General features: G+C 42.3%; 1 protein-coding gene and 1 long non-coding RNA gene across 2 annotated transcripts; both read left to right on the top strand.

Moving 5' to 3' along the window:
* Positions 1-2,390: 2,390 nt before the first annotated feature.
* On the top strand, positions 2,391-6,112 carry LOC148214810 (uncharacterized). The gene is made up of 3 exons (XR_015797407.1): positions 2,391-3,110; positions 4,697-4,818; positions 5,232-6,112. It is a non-coding gene; the product is annotated as an uncharacterized LOC148214810 (long non-coding RNA).
* A 2,881-nt stretch (positions 6,113-8,993) lies between these two features.
* LOC103061481 (cytochrome P450 2W1-like) lies at positions 8,994-18,852 on the top strand. The gene is made up of 9 exons (XM_025176653.2): positions 8,994-9,280; positions 11,532-11,694; positions 12,143-12,292; positions 12,728-12,885; positions 14,420-14,593; positions 14,891-15,032; positions 16,207-16,391; positions 17,275-17,416; positions 18,627-18,852. Exons 1-9 carry the CDS (start codon positions 9,083-9,085, stop codon positions 18,815-18,817), a joined length of 1,503 nt encoding a protein of 500 aa, XP_025032421.2. The 5' UTR covers positions 8,994-9,082; the 3' UTR covers positions 18,818-18,852.
* The last annotated feature ends 1,140 nt before the right edge of the window (positions 18,853-19,992 follow it).

Genomic DNA, 19,992 nt, shown 5'->3' with positions numbered 1-19,992 from the left:
GATACTATTATGAAGATCAGCATAATAATATCATAAATAAGTCAACCACAGTCTGTAACATGAATCAATACAGATTAAATCGTAATCTGCAGAAGTTCAGATAAAAATCCATTTTTTTCTTGTAATAATTTTTAATTAGAATTTTTCAACAGAATAACAGTATACCAAGCAAAAAAAATTAAGAAAAGAACGTAGAAAATAAAAAGAAAAAAAAGAGGAATGGAAAGAGAAGAAAACAAAGTTACACCATCTGCTGCTCTTTCTATCGAGTAATGGCCATCTTATTCTTTCCCCTTCCTTTTTGACCCTTTTTAATCCCCAAATCCAGAAATCCTCAATTCAGTCTTTTCTTCTTTCAACAAAAAGTCCAGATAAGGTTTCCAGTCATTCAAAAAAGCCTTTGTCGTTTTTTCCCTGACCAAACTGGTCAGTTTCGCAGTTTCCGCAAATTCAGAGAATTTTATAATCCAGTCTTCCACTGTGGGAAAAATCCAATTTTTTTTCAATGGCTTGTTCAGCTTGTTAGACAAAAACACCATCGTGGCCCAGGGAGCCTTTGATTTTGGAGCAACAGCTATAGTTACACAATTATATTATATTGTTATTATACCCAATAACCCAGAGGATTAGTGCTCAAATGAGGGCAGAAAACAAGTTACATTGTTCTGGGGTTGAGCCTAGAAAGCTGAGATGCAAATGTAATTAAAAGGTTCAGAGAAGGGGTGGGTGGGAGGATTTGGACAGGTAAAACGTCGTCCTGTGGGGTTAAAACTCAAACTGCTTCTGATGGGAAGAGGTTTTAGCCTCCTTAGATGTGGCTTTGCTGTGATAATATTCTATATATTTCGTAAGATCTCTCAGCATATTCTCCAGCCCGGCTCCTTTCACTTGGCATTTGGACTGTAATTTTCAAGCAAATTCTGATGTGACTGGGTGGAGGGAGGAAACAGGCCAAGGGTCTTCCATGATCGAAGACTGCCAGGCAATGCTTGTTTGTATTGAAACAAACCTCACTCTGCCTTTTTCATCTGCAGACTCGGTGAGCTCTAAAATGTGTCCCACCACCACTGCTTGGTTATGAACATGGAGGTCCACATTCGATACTCAAAGCTCTTCTGGATTTCCCACCCCACTCTTCAGGCTAACTTGCTGGGAACATATCTGCTAAACCCTCTTTTCACAAATGTAGGATTACATTGATGATTGATTATGCGCCATCAAGTCATTTTCGACTCCTAGCGACCACATAGACAGATTTTCCCCATGACGATCTATCCCTAACCTGGTCTTTCAGGTCTCTCAAAGGTGCCCCCCATACCATTGCAATGCTGGGAAAGGTGGAAGGAAAGAGAAGAAGAGGACGACCAGCAGCAAGGTGGAGGGGTTCAGTTACAGGAGCAATGGGGCCACCATTGGAAGATCTGAAGGACCAGATTGGGGACAGATTGTCATGGAGAAAATCTGTGTGGCTGCTAGGAGTTGAAAACGACTTGGTGGCCCATAATCAATTCTACAGCTATTGAACTTCCTGGTGGTCTTCTCCATGTACTACCCGAGTCTGACCCTGATTAGCTTTCCAGCATCAGCTGGGTTCATCTCTTCACATTGCAAGTAGCGATTTAAGATTTGTAATATTTCTTGTTTTGCCTTGGTGACATTGACGGAGAAACGGTTCACCAGTAGCAAGGCATAAACCCCAATGCCGTTCCTCAATAAGGGCTTTAAATGAAGTACCTGCAAAAAAAGATCACCTCTTATCACTGCTCCCCGTTTGTCGTTTGGATGGCTCTCTTATTCTAGATCTTGCAATAGTAAATGGATGGAAAAGAACACTTGGGTGGTTATACAACCACTGGCTGGAACTATGAATCTGTATTATGTTTTTGCAGGGACCGTGAGGAATAGGCTTTTCTGGGTTTGTAAAGAAATGACCGTTCGTTGTAATGCAAACAAGACTTCGTGATCCAACTTAATTTCCCGGTCATGAGATTTGAGCTGCTTCAGAAGGAAAATATGAAACTAGGAGAAACATTTTCCACTCTAGATTCTCAACACAGCTTCAGGCTGAGCGTCTGAAATGTGGTCCTTTGGACCAAAGACATTGTGGAAGTGCAGTTAACAGTGTTGTTGTAGCAAGAAAGAGTGGTGCTGAAACAAGGGCTTCCTAACCAAATGCTTCCTGGGGGAGGGGAAGGGTTGGGCTACAATTCCCATCTTCCCCAGCCCTCTCAACAACTGCAAATGGTGGTGGAAATAATGAACAGTTTAGAGCAGTGTTTCTCAACCTTGGCAACTTGAAGATGTGTGGACTTCAGCTCCCAGGATTCCCCAGCCAGCATGCTGACTGGGGAATCCTGGGAGCTGAAGTCCACACATCTTCAAGTTGCCAAGGTTGAGAAACATTGATTTAGAGCATCAGACTTGGGTTCCACTCTCACTTAATGAGCTCAGAGTGTAACCTTTCCTTAAGGAAAAGTAACTTCTCCAGATGTTGGCTCACTCCAACTTCCATCAGCCACACCAACAAATGGTGAGGGTTTATAGGAGCTACATCCATGGATGGCCATGAGGATCTTCAAATAGTTTGGTTGCTCAGCCTAACCCATCTCATGGAGTAGTTGTGAAGCCAAACAGAGCTGAAGAGAATTGGGACACACACATATTATGTAAATATATATAAATATTATGAGAAGACACAGGGAAGCGATCAACATCAACCAAGCCCTGACAGACTTAATCCCTAATCTTTGTAATTTGCAGAGACATGAAGGAATGCAATCTGATCTGTTGACTTCTCTGGACATTAATCTGTTTATGGCAATTTAGTAATGCTCCAGAGGAACTCAGTGGAAATGTCTGACAAATTGTATCTTTCAGGGCAAACATTCTGAGGACGCTGAACTTTTGGGAATCTTGGATCATTTATGGCCAACTGTCTCCAGAATGATGAACTTCCTCATGGCGAGGAGTGAGAATTGGATGAAATCTCACCCAAATTTTCTTCTTTAATGCACAAAATTTAAAGCAATGTATTTTCCCTCAGTGTGAATAGGAACAACAGAAAGAAATCCAGAAAATTTGGTACAAGCCTTATTGGTAACAGCTGAGAGGTAAGTCTCAGATGTGCACAACCTCATTGCTTAAAATTGGCCCAAGAATTCCAGGTTTGTGGTTTAGCAACCTTCAACTTTATTGATTAGTCTTACAACCATATCAACAAGGATAAGAAACATCAGCAAAGGTGAAACAAATAACTAACACACAAAATCCATGATACAATAAAATATAATAATAGAATGGGATAGTACAAAGTATAATACTACTATAAAATAATAATGTAACGTTAATATCATAATCCAGATTCATATAAGACCATCACCCCTACGTGATACTCCAATCTGTTCTATATATCAGGCTCTCAACTGAGCTGCCTTATCTACAAACTTGGCAGTCCTACTTTAGCCAGGTGTAATTATGGCCATGCTCTTGAATTGGTTGACAACCCCTCCCCCGGGTGTCTCTACTTAAGCAATCTGATTCATCTTTTTGCAAAACAAGTTTTAAACTGCAATTGCACTCGAAATAGAGATTGTCACCAATCTTCTGCCTATTTTCCTCTCTCTGGGGTGGATGCCTTGCCTAAAATTATCATTCAATATTTGGTACTCGTGTAGTAAGAATTTGCTTCTCTCTGATGCACACGCATGCTCTCTCTTTTTCAGTGTAACTTGTTTATTCCAATAGAAGAGAATATATGTAGCTCAGGGTTGAACTGTGGAGTCCTTGGGATTCTCCGAGCTTGGTGGTTTTCTTGCAGACGTTTCGTTACCTGACTAGGGAACATCTTCAGTGCTTCAGCCTAGTTGGGTAATGAAACGTCTGCAAGAAAACCACCAAGCTCAGAGAATCCCAAGGACTCCACTTATTTATTCCTTACTTAAAATACGTTTTTGTCCATTTTTAGAAGATTTTTTAAGAAGTGGGCTTGCAAAAATAATTTGTAATTTAGAAAGCAGCATTCAGCCAGCATCTTTTCCCTTCCAACTTTCCATTTCTTCTGCCACTTCACACCCCATCTTTAACGTCGTGTGGATCTCTCCCAGAACATTTTAATTTTATTGGTATCAGAACGATAAAGCTGTCCAAAGGTTTTTACAAAGTCGCATCAACTCACTGCAAGGGCCATAAAATGTCACCGGATAAAAATCCCAACAATGGTTGTAATCGGGAGCTAGCAAAAAAGGGTGTGTGGAAGCACTCTTTTATTTTTCCAAAGTGCCCCAAGCAAATATTAACCTTTATGGTGACAGGAAAACGCCTAGAAGACAAATCTGAGTACACAAAATCTTTGAACGCAAAAGGCGTATGAAGAAAAACTCCCACAGGTGATGGGGGGAAGGAGAAGGAGGAGGAAGAGGTCTTAAAACCATAATATAGATTGAGAGAAGGAGGTGAAGAAGAGGAGGAGGAGGTCTTATATCCATAATATAGATTGAAAGGAGAAGAACAATAACTCTTTTTGGAGGGGGCTCCACACCTGCAGCTTGGCTAAGGAACGTCTTGTCCTGCTCTTGTTTCACAGGAAAGCAATGCTTAATAGGTTTTGTTTGAATGATATTAATCTCTTTGCTTTTAAGCTTTGTCTTAAAAAGTGGTTTTCAGTACACACGCCTAAGCCAGTCCACATTTTTACCAGACGCATTAGGCTTAAAAGTAAAGCACAAATCACAGGAATGAAGACCTCAGCTGTCAAGCTGTGCTTACGGTGAAGACACATCTTTCGCCTAGAAAGCTGACCTGCCTTCAGGCAGGACCCAGGTATGTTGCAGGCAGATGTTCATCCCTCGGGTAATACAAATACGTGCAAGCTTTCCCATCAGGAGTGGAGGAACCGATGTCCAAAAATAAGAAAGTTCTAAGATTTTTTAAAAAGCCAGTTATTTTGTTGCATCAGGTTAACAGAAAAAAAAATTCTATCCACATAACTGTATTCACAATGTGCTATTATATTAAATGTAAAGGGGGAGGGAAAATTTAGATCAGAAACGTAACTCCAAAAAAGGGATGAAACTGCTCAAAAATCTATCTCCTTCCTCCTTGCCAAAAACAAAAAGACTTATTCAAATGTTGAGAAGCAATACATATTTAGAAAATCATTCTGCAAATCATATCCAAATTTGTCTTTCCAATAGTATATAATAATTAATTTTCCCATCTCTCGTGTGAAAAAGATCATAATAGGGCAAGCCGTGACATTCCTGTGACCCTTTATGGAAATGAAAGTTGGACTTTGAAGAAGCACAATAGGAAGAGTAGTGATGCCTTTGAATGTTGGTGTTGGAGAAGACTCCTGAGAAGACCGTGGACAGCCAAGAAAACAAGCTGATGGATCATCGAACAAATCAAGAGTTCTCACTCGAGGTGCAAACGACCAGGCTCAAAGTATCCTCCTTTGGACACACCATGCAAAGGCCCAGCTCTCTGGAGAAGGTTCTGATGTTGGAAAAGGTGGAAAGAAAGAGAAGAAGAGGACGACCAGCAGCAAGGTGGAGGGACTCAGTTACAGTGATGATGGGGGCACCATTGGAAGAGCTGAAGGACCAGGTTAGGGACAGATTGTCATGGAGAAAATCTATGTGGCCACTAAGAATCGACACCAACTTGATGGCATGTCATCAATCATGTCTGAAAAAGCCACAATTCTTGATGTCATGATAGATTCTATATCCTGGGGAATGCAAGCAAGACAATCGTATGCATTTACAACATACAACAAGGAACCTAGGGTTATGTTATCAGTCCTGTGGATTTCAGCCCAAAACACGGCAATGACAGAGCAAGCCCAAACTATGTGAGTTAACATCCAGTCTTCAGGAGCAACCAATTCTAATTATCCATTCTCTGAAGCACCCAATATACATGAAACAACTGTATTATCCTCACTTTAAGATCAAAAGAGGCTAATTTCTTTAAAGCCTTCCATTTAAGTTCTATAAAAGTTGCTCAACCTTCCTCTGATGCATAGTGTTGTCTAAGTACATTGATTTACAATTAATCTCTGCTGTGTAAGTCAACTTCAACTGATTAGAATGAGTTAAAGATGAACCAATTATGCAGAAGGAGGTGGTAAATTGAGTTAATAGATTCCTGGACTGAACTACTTCAAACAAGAGACAAGGTTTTAGTATTTTAACGCTGCCTCACGTTGGATATGGGGGAAGAATGCAATTGCCCTTTGGGAAACTATTAACTAACATTGCAGGAGTCCTATTTTGTTTGATCTCTGTTGGATTTGAGTAGGATAGCAAAACAGCTTTCTTTCCAGTGTTGCTTACTACTGGATCCACTCAGATCTAAAAAGTAGAAGGACTCTGATAGCCCCTTTGCAGACTAATTTTATTAAAAGGTATAAGCTTTTAATAAATGCAGGTTATAAATGAGACAGATTACAAGTACCTGAATCCTTTTTATGTATGCGAGTTCAGCAATCTCTTGGTGACTTGTGCTGGCAACGTTTTTTTCCCAGAATGGCTACTTGGAGATCTGTAATGGAGTGTCCTGGGGAAAGTAGATGTCTCTGACAACTGTCAGACCTGAAACAGATTTTCACAAGCCACAAGAAACAACAGGACAGTGAGGCTAACGTGGGAACCAGAACCAAAAATCCAGAGGTCTATTTCGCTCCCACATTTACACCCACCGCACTATCACAGGCCATGACAACTTCACACACAAGATTAGAGGCACCTTCACACACTGAACTCGCATCAAGAGGTTTCAGGCTATCTCAGAAGGTCTCAACAAACTCATTGGGTGTTTAACATGGTACAATTGTTAATTGATAAGAGATTATAATCAGTCTGAGTTCCTTTCTCTCAAAAAAGTCCCTCCCCTCCAATAATAGGTGCGAAAGTATAGGAAGGAAAAGATACAGCTGTCTGCATTCAATTGATTGCAATATAAATAGAGCAGAGGGGGCTTTTCTTAGCAGTCCAAATAAAATGGACCATATTTATGAAAGCCCTCTTACATACATGGATGGAAGAAAGCCATCGATGGGTATATATATATATATATTGACTGTGCTCAACCAGAGAAGCACATAGTCTTGCAATGCAGAAGGTCTAACACAACAGAAGCGTCTTCTGGATAAGCCAACTGCGTCACTGTGTCATTCCCATACTTGTTCTCAGCAAGCCACGGCTTTCGGCTTTCGTACAAAACAGTTTCGGCTCGCAACGGAAAACATTCTCTCTATCAATAGTGGGCAGAAGGCCAACCCGGTGGGCAATGGCGCGCATACCTTTGGGGACAAGAGGTGTGTCTCACTGGAGCAATAATCCTTTGAGATAATGCATGTCAAGTCAGCCTGGCATTTAAACACGCACACGCACACACAGGCACACACATTTGGGGGGGTGGGATGATTGATGAGTAGATCACGCTACTGCAAAGAAGTTCTGGTTCTGGCTTTGGCTGGGCTCCGGTTCCTACTCCTTGTAGGTTTTTCTTCCACCCCCTTTCAGTGAAATCCTACCAGGTCTTGTTCAATTTGACAAATGAGAACAGACTCTTTTTTTCCCCTGTTCAACCGAGAAGAGAATTTAGGTGAAAATTCGCCTGAGTGAGGTGGGGTGTTCTCTGCAGTCCTTTGCTGGTAGAAGGAAAGACAAGACATTCATGCACCCCCTTTGGCCACCAGCCAAAGGGGGTGCATGAATGTCTTGTTTTTCCTTCTATCTCCAGTACTTTGCAGCCTCTCTGGTTTCTTCTATTTCAATTTAATTCGAAGAGGAGATTGGGGAAATCTCCTTCCGTAAAGCTTTTCTAGACTCTGTGTGTGGGCAGCCAGGGAGGTTTCGGAGTGCTGGGGAGATGGGGAGCAAACAGCCAGTCGCATCAGCAACAGCACCCTTTCCACCACGCCAACCGACAAATCAGTAAAACAAGACCAGCGAGAGAAATTGGAAAGAAATTCTCAAGCATTCGGAGAATAACGTAGGAGTCCAAAAGTTTCTTTTGCAGGGAAGAAAACTTTTTGAGAAATTAAGTTTTCAGACATAAAACATCTCACTTCTAGAGCAAGGGACTGATCTTTTGGGGAAAGGGGTATGGATTTCTGATTCTCTTGAAAGAAGAAATCTTTACCGAGATTTCTATGCTGCGTCTATTGCATTAGCCTTGTACAATACCAACCTTGGTGTTTACGGTCCATTGTTCCTTTTGTTACCCCCAACGTGGGATTTTCGGGAACTGCCGCTGAATTATTCCCAGACTTTGAAGGATGTACAAAGCCAGGAATTTGGTTGGTCTGCATTCTTTGGAGAACTGCAAATATGAGAGACGGGGGACTCTCCTCCACATTCAACTCTTGATGAAACCTTCTAAGTCAAGCATTGCAAAAAATACATTCTACCTGGTTTTCCTACTGTACAGAAAATGCCAGAGGGCACGACCGACCTAGCAAGTGAGGAAACCCAACAGAAATATTAAGTTGGAAGTGTTGAGGCATGACTTGTTTGCAGTGAAACCCGTTTCCTGCAATCAGGAGAATCATCGATACCCAATATGAGCCATTATGGAAGTGTGGAACCAAGGTTGCCCAGCTGAAGACTGAAGAAGGGTGGGTTGCTTGCGGGGGGACTTTGCATCCAAATGGTGGAGTGGGCATTGCTAGTGCCCAGCGTTCTTGGCAGGATGCCACCATGTTTTCCCACTCCTGAGCTCATGGTATCTCCATAGCATGAACACATTCTGGAAAATGTCATTTGGCTCCTGAGTTAGATCCAAAAGCTGGAGGGGCCCAAAATTGTAGTTTAGGGTTTCTTTACCTGCTTCGGCATTCCCACACACACGGGGCTGGTAACTTAAAACTGCTTTTATCCTCCAATCAGAAACTGCTTAGACCACATTCTCCAGAAGTGTATAAAGAGGGTGGGGTTAACAGCCTTTCTGTTCGTATGTCTGCACCAGACTTATAAAGGTTTGCACTGGCAAAGGGTGAGGAGTGAGCGAGCGAGCCGGTGCCAATCTTCTTTCCCCCCATTCCTTCAGGGCCAACATTTCGGTTTTTCATTTGCAAATGGCCCTGCTAAACTTCTTCCTTTCTTTTCCGGCATCCCTTCTTCTGCTGGCTGCCCTGATTCTTTTCGCATCCTTCTGTTTCCCCGCTGGCTTTCGAAAATCGTCTTTAAAGTTACCGCCGGGCCCTTGGCCCCTTCCCATCATTGGAAACCTGCACCTGCTCGATTTTAAGAGGCAGGACAAATCATTGCTGAAGGTAGGAGAGAGAACAAACTGTTAATGGTTCCCCGGTGCAAATTCCAGAAGATTTTCCCTGAGTCTTGTTAGGATGCTAGGATTTTTCCAGGATGCCTTGATTTAAACCAGTGGGTTCCACGATGCTCTGCCGGAACGGAAAATACGAATTCTGTTTAGATTTGTTCAATGTTTTGTTGAGCTACTCGTCAAGGTTTGTTTAGTGCTAAACAAAACAGGTTGTTTTGTGCGTGCGTGGTGTGTGTGTCTGTGCACATTTCCTTTTGCTCTGTCTTTGGAATTCCTTAGAAATAAATGGCTTGCTTGTACTCAGGGCTTGAAAAAGAGGTCTTTTAGGTTACCAACCCCAATTTCCACCCCAAGGACACCTAATGCAAGAGATGGCTCTGCAAACTTTGCCAACAGACAGGATATTGAATACAACGTGGATTCATATAAACGCTGAGAATTCTCATCTTGCACCCCCACGGGTCTCGCTGCAATCCCGCTGGCCTTGCTGGTGGGTTATGATGGGAGTTGTAGTCTACGACCTCTGTAGGTGCCAGAATAGAAAGTTCTGAAGCTGCTGGCCAAGCAGCAGGAAATCTCCTTTGAGTTTAGCCTGGTATCTCAGAGTTAGGTGGGGTGTTACCGGCTGACTCTGGCAATGCAGCTGCCAGACATGTTAATAAATATTGATTAACCAAAGAGAACCTGTTTGCTTTTAAGAAGAATGAGTGGATGTAAGGTATGGCAACTGGAGTCAAGTAGTCAGGATTGTTCTAAAGTTCAGCAACTCAAGTCATGTAGGTCCTTAGAAAAAGTACATTACAAACATGTTCTTATTTACTTCTGAAAGATGTGGGAGAGGGTGTGGTGTCTGCAAGCGTGTGGGTATGTGTGCATTTCATACACACACACACACACACATTTAGCTGGCCTTAAGCAGACATCACATTAAGCCCGATCGCCTAGTTTCATAAACCACAATGTGAATAAGCAGACTGGTTTGTTCCGGTACAACGCTGATGAATACAGCAGGAGAACATAGCCTACTTGTCCTTCTATTTGGGAACTTAAGATGTACCCCCAAGCCAATCATCATCTGCAAACTTTAAGCATAAATTCTATGCTCCATGTATAAGAGTGCTTCATGGGGTGAGAAAGTCAGGCTGTGATTCCTGAGGAAGGACTCGTTTTGACCGGGCAAAGTTATAAAGCGTGGCCGAAGGAAATGCAGTCATCGAAGAACCCAGGAAAATAATAAGTAAACAAACAAGGATGGACAGTCACCACCCGTGAAGTATCGTGCCAAGATTCCCAGGAGAAAAATGAGTTACCTATTAAGGACCCACGCTTAAACTTTTCCAAGAGAAATTAAAATCCTGCTGCGAATTTTCTGTCTTGTTCTTTTTAAAAATATATATATATATTTTATAAAAAATTTTAAAAAAATTATAAAATTTTTTATAAATTTTCTTTTATATAAAAATAAAAAATCGATTGTGGGGAAAAAAAATAAAAAGACAAACCAAAACAAGCAAACGAAAGGTAGCATAAAAAAAATATAGGTTACATTACTTATTTCCACTGGAGAGAAATTAACGGTGGAATATGTATCTTGAGTCGGTAAGTTGGAACTATTCGCCTCCCTGCGTTATTTTGACAAATGATTAATTGTTGCTTATTGCAGTTTCCTGATTCCGTTCCAGTTGACGTTTCCTGTCAATCCCCATTGAAGCCTGCAGAATGCTTTCTGTTTTTGGAATTTAAGACAGAGCTTATTTTAAACTGCCTCGAAAAATCTTCTTTTGCCCCTAATGCTAGCTTTTGTTTCTTAAATCAGCAAAAATATACCAAGAGGTTAATAAGAATGAAATATCGCTTCTGGGGTTGGAGAACAGAGATATCAAATTCCCGCCAATGTCTATGCCTTTAATTTGTCAGAATCTGAAAAAAACCATTTCTGACCTCAGCTGCTGTTGGATGATTAACCTTACAAATCTCTCTAAAATGAAGTGTCTAAGGTTCGGTGAGATCCTCCTGATTTTTATTTGACAGATTCTGAGACAGAGCTGGCCATCCTGTGATTCTAAGTGTGAATGTTGAAGTTGTTATTTCATAATTTCTGAGAGTTTGTATTTGTAGCCCAATCTTTAAAAATGGTCCCCTGAGACGTGGGCAGGACCATCAAAGGAGGACAATAAATTTCTTGCTGAGCAATGGGTTTCGTACGGCTTTGTGACAAGCTAAACCCTTTGCCTCTTTTTCAGCTTGCGAAAAAATACGGACCCGTGTTTACCCTCTATTTTGGGTTCAAGAAGGTGGTGGTGTTGACCGGCTATGAAGCAGTAAAGGATGCTCTTGTGAACTTCACCGAGGAGTTTGTGGACAGGCCGTCTATTCCCATATTTGAGCAAATTCAGCATGGAAATGGTAAACCCCCCCTCAAAAAAGAGAGAGAGAGAGCTTCTAACAGCTGTTGCCTACCAGGTCCTGGTGATAACTATAATATAATGTACCTTTAAAACTGGTCATCCCAATCTTATTTCCCAGAGGAAATCAGCGTGCCATAGCGCTAATAATTTGTGCTAAAAGCACCTTTGAAGAACCCGGTGGATGCAGAATGCTGAACATCTCTGGGCAGAGTGATAAGATTGGAAAACAGATAATAGGCAGACAAAATCTGTCGAGAAAGGTTGCCCATTTCAACAATAGGACTTCACACTACATTTCGTTGCCCGTAATCCTCCATGTAGCTCTAGGAAGATAAACCCTTCGTGGTGTTCGTATGCCTAAATTTCTTACACCCCATGGGAGTAGAAGGTAGCCTTAGAACATAAACGAACGCTTCCTCAATCATTTCTTCCATCTTCCCCAACAGGGGTTTTCTTCTCCACCGGAGAGCTGTGGAGGGCCACCCGAAGATTTACGGTGTCCACCATGCGCAACCTTGGGATGGGGAAAAAACACATAGAGGAGCTCATCACTGAGGAGCTCAGTTTTCTGATAGAGAATATCAACTCTTTCCAAGGTGAGTTAGGAAACGGGAGAGCAATTCACATAGGGAGCGATGGGACCAAGACCACACGGACTGAAAGTAAACCCTTATTCCAGGCACAAAGCACAGTCTTCTTTAACAAGAGTTATTAATGTGAAAGGGATAGTTACAAGCATTTCAGCAAGGAAACTATTTCTGATTAAGAACCAATTTATCTTCTAAGACAGTGTTTTTTTCAAACTTGGCCACTTTATGTGGACTTCAGCTCCCAGAATTCCCCAGCCAGCATGCCTTGTGAAGCAATGCCCCTCAATGCAAATTCAAATTGTGCAAAAAAGGGCCCAAACATCCCCCTCACCTACTTTTGAGGGGCCATGAAAAGGTTCTGGTAGGGTGCACATGACCCCCAGCGCACACAATTGATCTATGGGACAGATGTGACCATTTATTCTCTCTTTGACCCTGAAGGTGAACCTTTCAGCCTACGAACGTTCAACTCTGCTCCAACCAACATCACATTTGTTCTGCTGTTTGGGGAACGTTTTGAGTACAACGACCCGACATTTCTCACTCTTCTAAGACTCATAGATGAAGTGATGTGTCTTCTTGGATCCCCTGTGTTACACGTAAGCTGGTTTGTCCCTGTGGGTTCCTGGTTTGTCCCTGTGCCCCTGTGGGTTCCTTTCTCTTCCCCAGGAAAAGAAAGTCCAGTTGTGGGAAGAGTGTAACAGATCCCCATGTGCTTCGCAGCTCACATAAAAAGCATTGTGAACAGCTCATTGCTAAGCAGACAATAAAAGATAACCTATAGCTGTGCAAGCTTTGGTGTGGCTTTGGAATGATACATTAATGTATAGAAGTAGATCTATGGGGAAATCTTTAAATGTTAACGATGTTAATGTGAAGTTGAACTATATACTAATGTTTTGAAATCTGTTTATCAGGAATTATATTTGTAACTGTATACTAACTTTTCATCCTCTTTTAAAGTTACAAATTAAAAACTCTTCTCCCCATAGCCTAACATTTATCTATACCAGTGTTTCTCAACCTTGGCAAGTTTAAGATGTGTGGACTTCAACTCCCAGAATTCCCCAGCCAGCAATACTGGCTGGGGAATTCTGGGAGTTGAAGTCCACACATCTTAAACTTGCCAAGGTTGAGAAACATTGATCTATATGGAATTCAGAAATCATCATCTTTTCAATTTAGTAGCCTAAATAGTCGTTAAGGACCCTTTTTCCCCGTAGAGAAGAGAAAATTCCAGTAAAACAGGTCAGTCAAACTTTGGGAACTGGTATTAGGGCCATCTGCATGTAGGGTCAGGGTCAAACCAGTCAAGATGGCCACCCCGACTGTGCGATCGAAACCCTTCCCCTTTTTTAATGTGGGGCTGACAGGCCCACTGAGAGATTGGCAACTTAGCATCTGGCACTGCCCCAAAATGGATTTCACATGGGAAAAGACTTTCCAGGGGAGGCAGTGTTTTCACAAGAAAACGCAAATCTCTGGATGCGCGACACTTTTTTCCAATTTTGTTTCATTTTTTTTCAATTTATTTTTATTAAAGTTTATATGTATAAAAACTAAGAGAAAACAGACCTACAAATAAAAAGAAAGAAAGAAAGAGAAAAGAGAAAGAAAGAAATATAAAAGATGACCTCCCCCTCCCTTCAAACAAGTATATGCATTAACAGTAATTTAACAGTTAACCCTCTTCATCCCTTTCCTCTTCCCTAAACAATAACCAAATTATGAAAAATATCCAACAATTCATCTAATCAGCAAAAGCATTAAGAGTGCCAGTAATAATAAACTATATATTTTAAGCTTAAACAAATAGGTCTACTTTGCATTTTCACTTCTCAATTTTTTTCTGAAAAGTAAAACCTAAAAGATCTCCCCCCTTAAGCAAATTTTCAAAATTTTTAAATTGGCTGTGGTTGATCGCAAAAGAAAACGGAGAAAGCGAGGGCCGCATGTCAAATGGAGCGAAAAGGCAAAAGGAAAAGAATAACAACGAGACTAGAAATGTTAGAAAGCAATGGAATGAGAATCAGCAAGTGTCTTGCATCCTCCGGCTGTAGATCTTAAGGATTTACTGCTCTTCATCTTTCTCATCTTTCTTTCTCTCCTTTTTCTTCATTTCCTCCTAACTAGCTGTACAACTTCTACCCATTCCTTGGATTTTTCTTCAACGTTCACAAGGCTTTGCTTCAAAAGATCGAAGACGTCCGAGCCATTATCAGAGACTACATCAAGAGCAGCAGACAAGATCTCAACGGCAACACCCTTAGGAGCTACACAGAAGCCTTGGTCTTCAAGCACCAACAGGTATGCCCAGAGCAAGTCACAAAGCTTACAAACAGGGCATGTGGGCAGCAGGGCGCGGTCAATAAAGTCAAGATGGTGGCCACGCCAGTGTGAGCAAAGCTTCACATTTCTTATGTGCATCGCCCATACTGCCATAGTGACCACCATCTTAGCTTTTCTGATCACATCTCAAAAATCTGAACGACAGAGGAAGACTGCTGGTAGTCCAAATTCCTAAAATGGACCAGTGGCTTTGTGCCTGTAATGTCCATCATATCCCCTCCTCTGTCCCCCCACTGCCCCCGTGCCCTTTTCTAGGACATGAGCAAAACGCAGAACCTTTTCCATGAAGATAATTTAATTGCATCCATACTGGATCTCGTAATGGCTGGAACAGAGACCACGGCCACCACCCTGCAATGGGCCATCTTGCTGGCCATGAGATATCCAGAGGTTCAAAGTGAGTTGCTGCTTTCTGTTATTGCTGCCGTTTCCACTCTTCTAGCATGCATAGATTTAAGTGTAGTATCCTCAAGATGAGTTGGATTACAAAGTCCTTGGTTTCAATTCGTAGTGCTTGCTTGGGCCAAAAGATGACCTATAAACGAAAACACAAAAAACAGAAAACACACAAAAAAAGAGAGAAAACACAAAAAAGAGAAAAAACCCAAAAACCAGAGAGGAAACACAAAAAACAAAGAGAAAACATAAAAAAAGAGAGAAAACACAAAAAAAACAGAGAGGAAAGACTAAAAAGAGAGAAAACACACACAAAAAAGAGAGAAAACACAAAGAACAGAGAGAAAACACAAAAACAGACAGAAAACGCACAAAAAACAGAGAGAAAACACAAAAAACAGAAAACACACAAAAAGAGAGAGAAAACACAAAAAACAGAAAAACACAAAAACCAGAGAGGAAACACAAAAAACAAAGAGAAAACATAAAAAAAGAGAGAAAACATAAAAAACAGAGAGGAAGCACAAAAACAGAGAGAAAACACACAAAAAACAGAGAGAAAACACAAAAAACAGAAAACATACACAAACACACACACACACAGAAAACACAGCTGGGAAAGAAAAGTTCAGAGGGTCTCTCTTATGGAATTAGAGGGGGTTGCCTTGCTCCAAACTTAGTGGAAGAGAATGTATTGAAGCAGAAAAAGAAAAAGAGAAATGCAACGGGAACTGACAGGGCCAAGAAACTGGTTTGGTTCAGGTTTTAATAAGGACTTAACCAGATCACACTTTCCGCACCAGTACGTGAACCAGGATACCTTTGCGCGTTAGAAGTTTCAGAAGTTTTGCAAGGCAGCTCACAGCTCCAGAGCCCAGCCTAAAAACATCTACACTAAGAAAAAGGGGAGACCAAAATGCTTAGTATAAAACGTGCGTTATATGAAGGAGAACTCGCTTGACCGTTAGGAAAACCGCAAGCAGAACATGAGTACAGGAAGATATAAAATACTGGTGGATTTTTGTTCCGACTTTAAAAAAGAACCGTCACGTGCAAATGGGCTGGAATTCACTTCTGGTTAACGAGGACAGTGAGGAACGGCGTAAGCTCTACATGGGTAGATTTGCTGTTCCCTGAATGGTGTTTTCGGTTTCCCTTTTCTGGACTGGCTTCAGAGAAGGTTCAGGAGGAGATACGGCGAGTGGTGAAGCCGGGCCATCGGGCCACCTACGAAGACCGACGGAGCATGCCTTTTACCAACGCGGTGATCCACGAAGTGCAGCGCTTTATCACGCTGCTGCCGCACGTCCCTCGCTGCACCTCCGTCGACACCCATTTCAGGGGCTATTTCCTCCCCAAGGTAACTGCCCCCCAGATGTACTCCTGGACCCGGCCCTTGCCGCTGCTAAAATTAACCCATCAAATTCCATTTCGATGGAAGTAGGTCTACCTAGTTTTCCCCAATCTGGGCCCTTCAACATAGATCGATGCACCCCCTGTGACCTACGAAGAGATTTTTGTTTGTTGTGCCTTCGAGTCGGTCTTGACTCCTGGTGATCGACATGGACCAGTCCCTGCAGTTTTCTTGGCAAGGTTTTTCAGAAGTGGTTGGCCATTGCCTCCTTCCTAGGGCTGAGCGAGAGGGACTGGCCCAAGGTCACCCAGCTGGCTTCATGCCTAAGGTGGGACTAGAACTCACAATCTCCCAGTTTCTAGCCTGATGCTTTAACCCAGTGTTTCTCAATCTCAGCCCCTTTAAGATGGGTGGACTTCAACTCCTAGAATTCTGAAAGTTGAAGTCCACCCATCTTAAAGGGGCTGAGGTTGAGAAACACTGCCTTAACCACTATACCAAGCTAGCTGTAAGAGATGGGCATAATCCCTCTTATCCTACAAAGAGATGGGTCCATCCCTTCATAACCTACTTATCAGGTTTGCATGAACCCAGTTGTTGGAGTTTGCCTACATGGGTTTCTTTCTGCAAACCCAGCCAATGATGGCTTATTCATAAACCACATTTAAACCAACCATACCTTAGGACAAGGCCCAAACTGAGCAGAAGTCATGGACGTCACCTCCCAGAACTTCATTTCTGATGGAAGGAAGCTGGCTTGCAAACTAACCTCCTAGTATCCTTCAGATATTTTCCATTACTGCTCCCAGAAGTGCTGACCCTGTGCACACGAGCTAAGAGAAGTTGAGATGGCTTTGAGGCTGTAATTCTTCTCCTTCCTGTGTTGCAGGGAACCATGGTTATTCCATCGCTGACTTCAGTCCTGCTTGATCAGAGCCAGTGGGAAACTCCCCACGAATTCAATCCTAACCACTTCCTGGATTCCAATGGGAATTTCATCAAGAAGGACGCCTTCGTGCCTTATTCTTTAGGTAGTGAAGATGTCCCACTTGTCTTTGAGACGTGCTTTGGGAGATTAAAATTTGCATTTTAATAACTGCAGTGAGGAGAACTGAACCAGGAGCCGCTTTTCCTATGAGTTGTGTTGCAATTGCACAAAAGCTGCATGTTGGGAAACGCTTAAGAACGGCTTTTCCTGGTCTGGAATTCCAGCCCGGTGATGTAGGGAAAAGGTTGATGATTCCTATTGCCAGCCAGCATCTAACACCAATGGCAGGATGTAGTATTGAATCACTATTTGTTCAAGTTTTGATCTGTTTTTAGACATATCCCAAAAACCAGCATGGAACTATTTGGATCCCAGGTCTATCAGAGGGCACGTGGGCCTCCTCGCTGCACCGGTTGGCATCTTCTTAAAGGAACCATGCCTTTTCGTAGTCTTGTGCCAGAGTAGCACAGTCCAGGAAAATACACGTTTGACTTCAGGAGATGCCAACCGGGCATGACAAGGTTGCCATGCCTGTCACTGCCTCTTTTATGGACCGTTTCCACTTTGGATTGAAAGAGTTGCAGATCCCCCAGCCCGTATATCTCTACTTTCTTTATGACGATGAAACTAGAGCCATTGCTCTGTTTTTAAAAACCCTGTGTTTACGCATATCATGAATGAGGAAACACTTTCCCTGGGCTTCCAATTTAAAAAGATGGCTGGAAAAGGGATGGGGAAGAAGGAAGAAAGGAATTGGAACCCTAATTCTTACTTTTTGAAATATGCTACATGGAATACCGTCAGTTCAAGTAGCTGGATGGAAAGGTTGCTGGTTGGTTGAAGGGTGGGGTAGATTTTGTCCTGCTGGTTCCTCTCTATGTACTTGGCAGCCTGTCGGAATGGTTGCCACCAAGCCAGGAGAACAGGTTTGAATTGGAGATTTCCCAACTGACAGTTTGGTCTCCAGCCATGGTGTCATGGGACTTCTTGGTCTTTCCTTTCCCTTCAGAGCCCAGACAAGATCAGCCAGATGCTGGCTTCTTCATGCTACACCAATAGTTTCTGTGGCTCTTCTCACAATATGAGGCACTTCTTCTCAAGTTCATGTTCTCCTTCTCCTTCTCCTTCTCCTTCTCCTTCTCCTTCTCCTTCTCCTTCTCCTTCTCTTCCTTCCCCTTCCCCTTCCCCTTCCCCTTCCCCTTCCCCTTCCCCTTCCCCTTCCCCTCCTCCTCCTCCTCCTCTTTTTTTAACAGGACGCAGGAATTGCATCGGCGAAAGTCTGGCCAAAATGGAGCTTTTCCTCTTCTTCACGGGCCTGCTGCAGAAATTCACCTTCCAACCTCCCCCTGGGTTCACAGAGATGGACTTGGACCTGAACGTCCCTAAGACGACGTTCACTCTAAGACCGCAGCCGCAGCTGACGTGGGCTGTTCTCCGTGAGTGAAGAAAATGTTGCGTGAGAAGCGGGCAGGAAGGAAGGGGAGAAGAAACTCATATGGAGTGTACTATACAGACTATACACTATGTATAAATGCATGGGTGTGTGTGTGTGTGTGTGTGTTTGTGTGTATGTGCATAATCTGTGTCTATACGCGTAGACTATAGACTTTAGAATTTAATTCCATAGCAAGCTAGATTTAACATCAAGCTTTAACTAAAAAGAGAATGAGAGAGAAATGTGCCAGTCATTTTATCATTTTAGCATACACCTGAACACTGTGAGCTTGGGGATAAAGAGTGACAAGCAGGCTCTTATACGTCTGGGGTTTCCCCACCCAAACCCTTTGAAGCAACCTCTCCCTAAACGCCCTTGAGTCAGCTTAATACCCCTGGAATAAGGAGATGCTATTTCTTATGGACTTAACGGCTTAACTTAATTAACAAACAGGGAGCAGAGAGTAAGTATACATTGACAATCAGCATATAAATGCAGGCTTCCCATTAAAACAGATACTTTTTAACTTACCGTATATACTTGTGGATAAGCCCATCCACAGATAAACTGACCCTCAAATTTTTAACCAAATTACCATGAAAAAAATGGTATTTGGGGTTTTTTATTTCTGTAAGCGGCCTGGAGTCACCGTGAGTGAGTTGGGCAGCTATATAAATGGCTTAAATAAATACATAAATAAAAATAAATTTTAAAAGGCACCACCCACGGAAGAGCTGACCCTAAAATTTTACTATGTCTTCATTTTCACAGTTGGCTTGTCTGTGGGTAATCCACAGATTATCCATTTTTCATGGTATTTTGGTTAAAAATTCGAAGGTCAGCTCATCCATGGACGGGCTTATCCGCAAGTATATACATGATATACAGCTACTTTTAAAAAATATTATCGTATATACTCATGGATAAGCCCGTCCGCAGATAAGCTGAACCCAATTTTGGGGGTGTATTTTGGCACCTAAAATTCTCGACTTATTCGCAAGTATATACGGTATTTATAGAACAGCTTTTGTAAGTGGCAAGACCTGATTCGGCTGCATTGATGGTAAACCCTAAAAGGAATCCATGGTGCTTCGGAATGATCTTTCCAAACTGGGCAAACAGGGAACGAACATGCCAAATGCATGCTGAGCCATGTGGGTGCCAAGCGATGCGTTTCAGAGCAA

This window comes from Python bivittatus, unplaced genomic scaffold (genome assembly GCF_059951505.1).
Source record: "Python bivittatus isolate LINGU-HERP-01145 unplaced genomic scaffold, Pbiv_v1 ctg000560_np1212, whole genome shotgun sequence".
NCBI lineage: Eukaryota > Metazoa > Chordata > Lepidosauria > Squamata > Pythonidae > Python > Python bivittatus.
Note: the sequence above shows the minus strand (reverse complement) of the source record. Positions and strands in the feature narration are given on the sequence as shown.

Bases quoted from the DNA above. Each gene is read 5' to 3' on its own strand.
- LOC103061481 (XM_025176653.2), top strand. From the start codon at position 9,083: ATGGCCCTGCTAAACTTCTTCCTTTCTTTTCCGGCATCCCTTCTTCTG. The intron at 11,695-12,142 runs GTAAACCCCCCC...CTTCCCCAACAG, and splicing joins GCAAATTCAGCATGGAAATG to GGGTTTTCTTCTCCACCGGA. The intron at 14,594-14,890 runs GTATGCCCAGAG...GCCCTTTTCTAG, and splicing joins TGGTCTTCAAGCACCAACAG to GACATGAGCAAAACGCAGAA.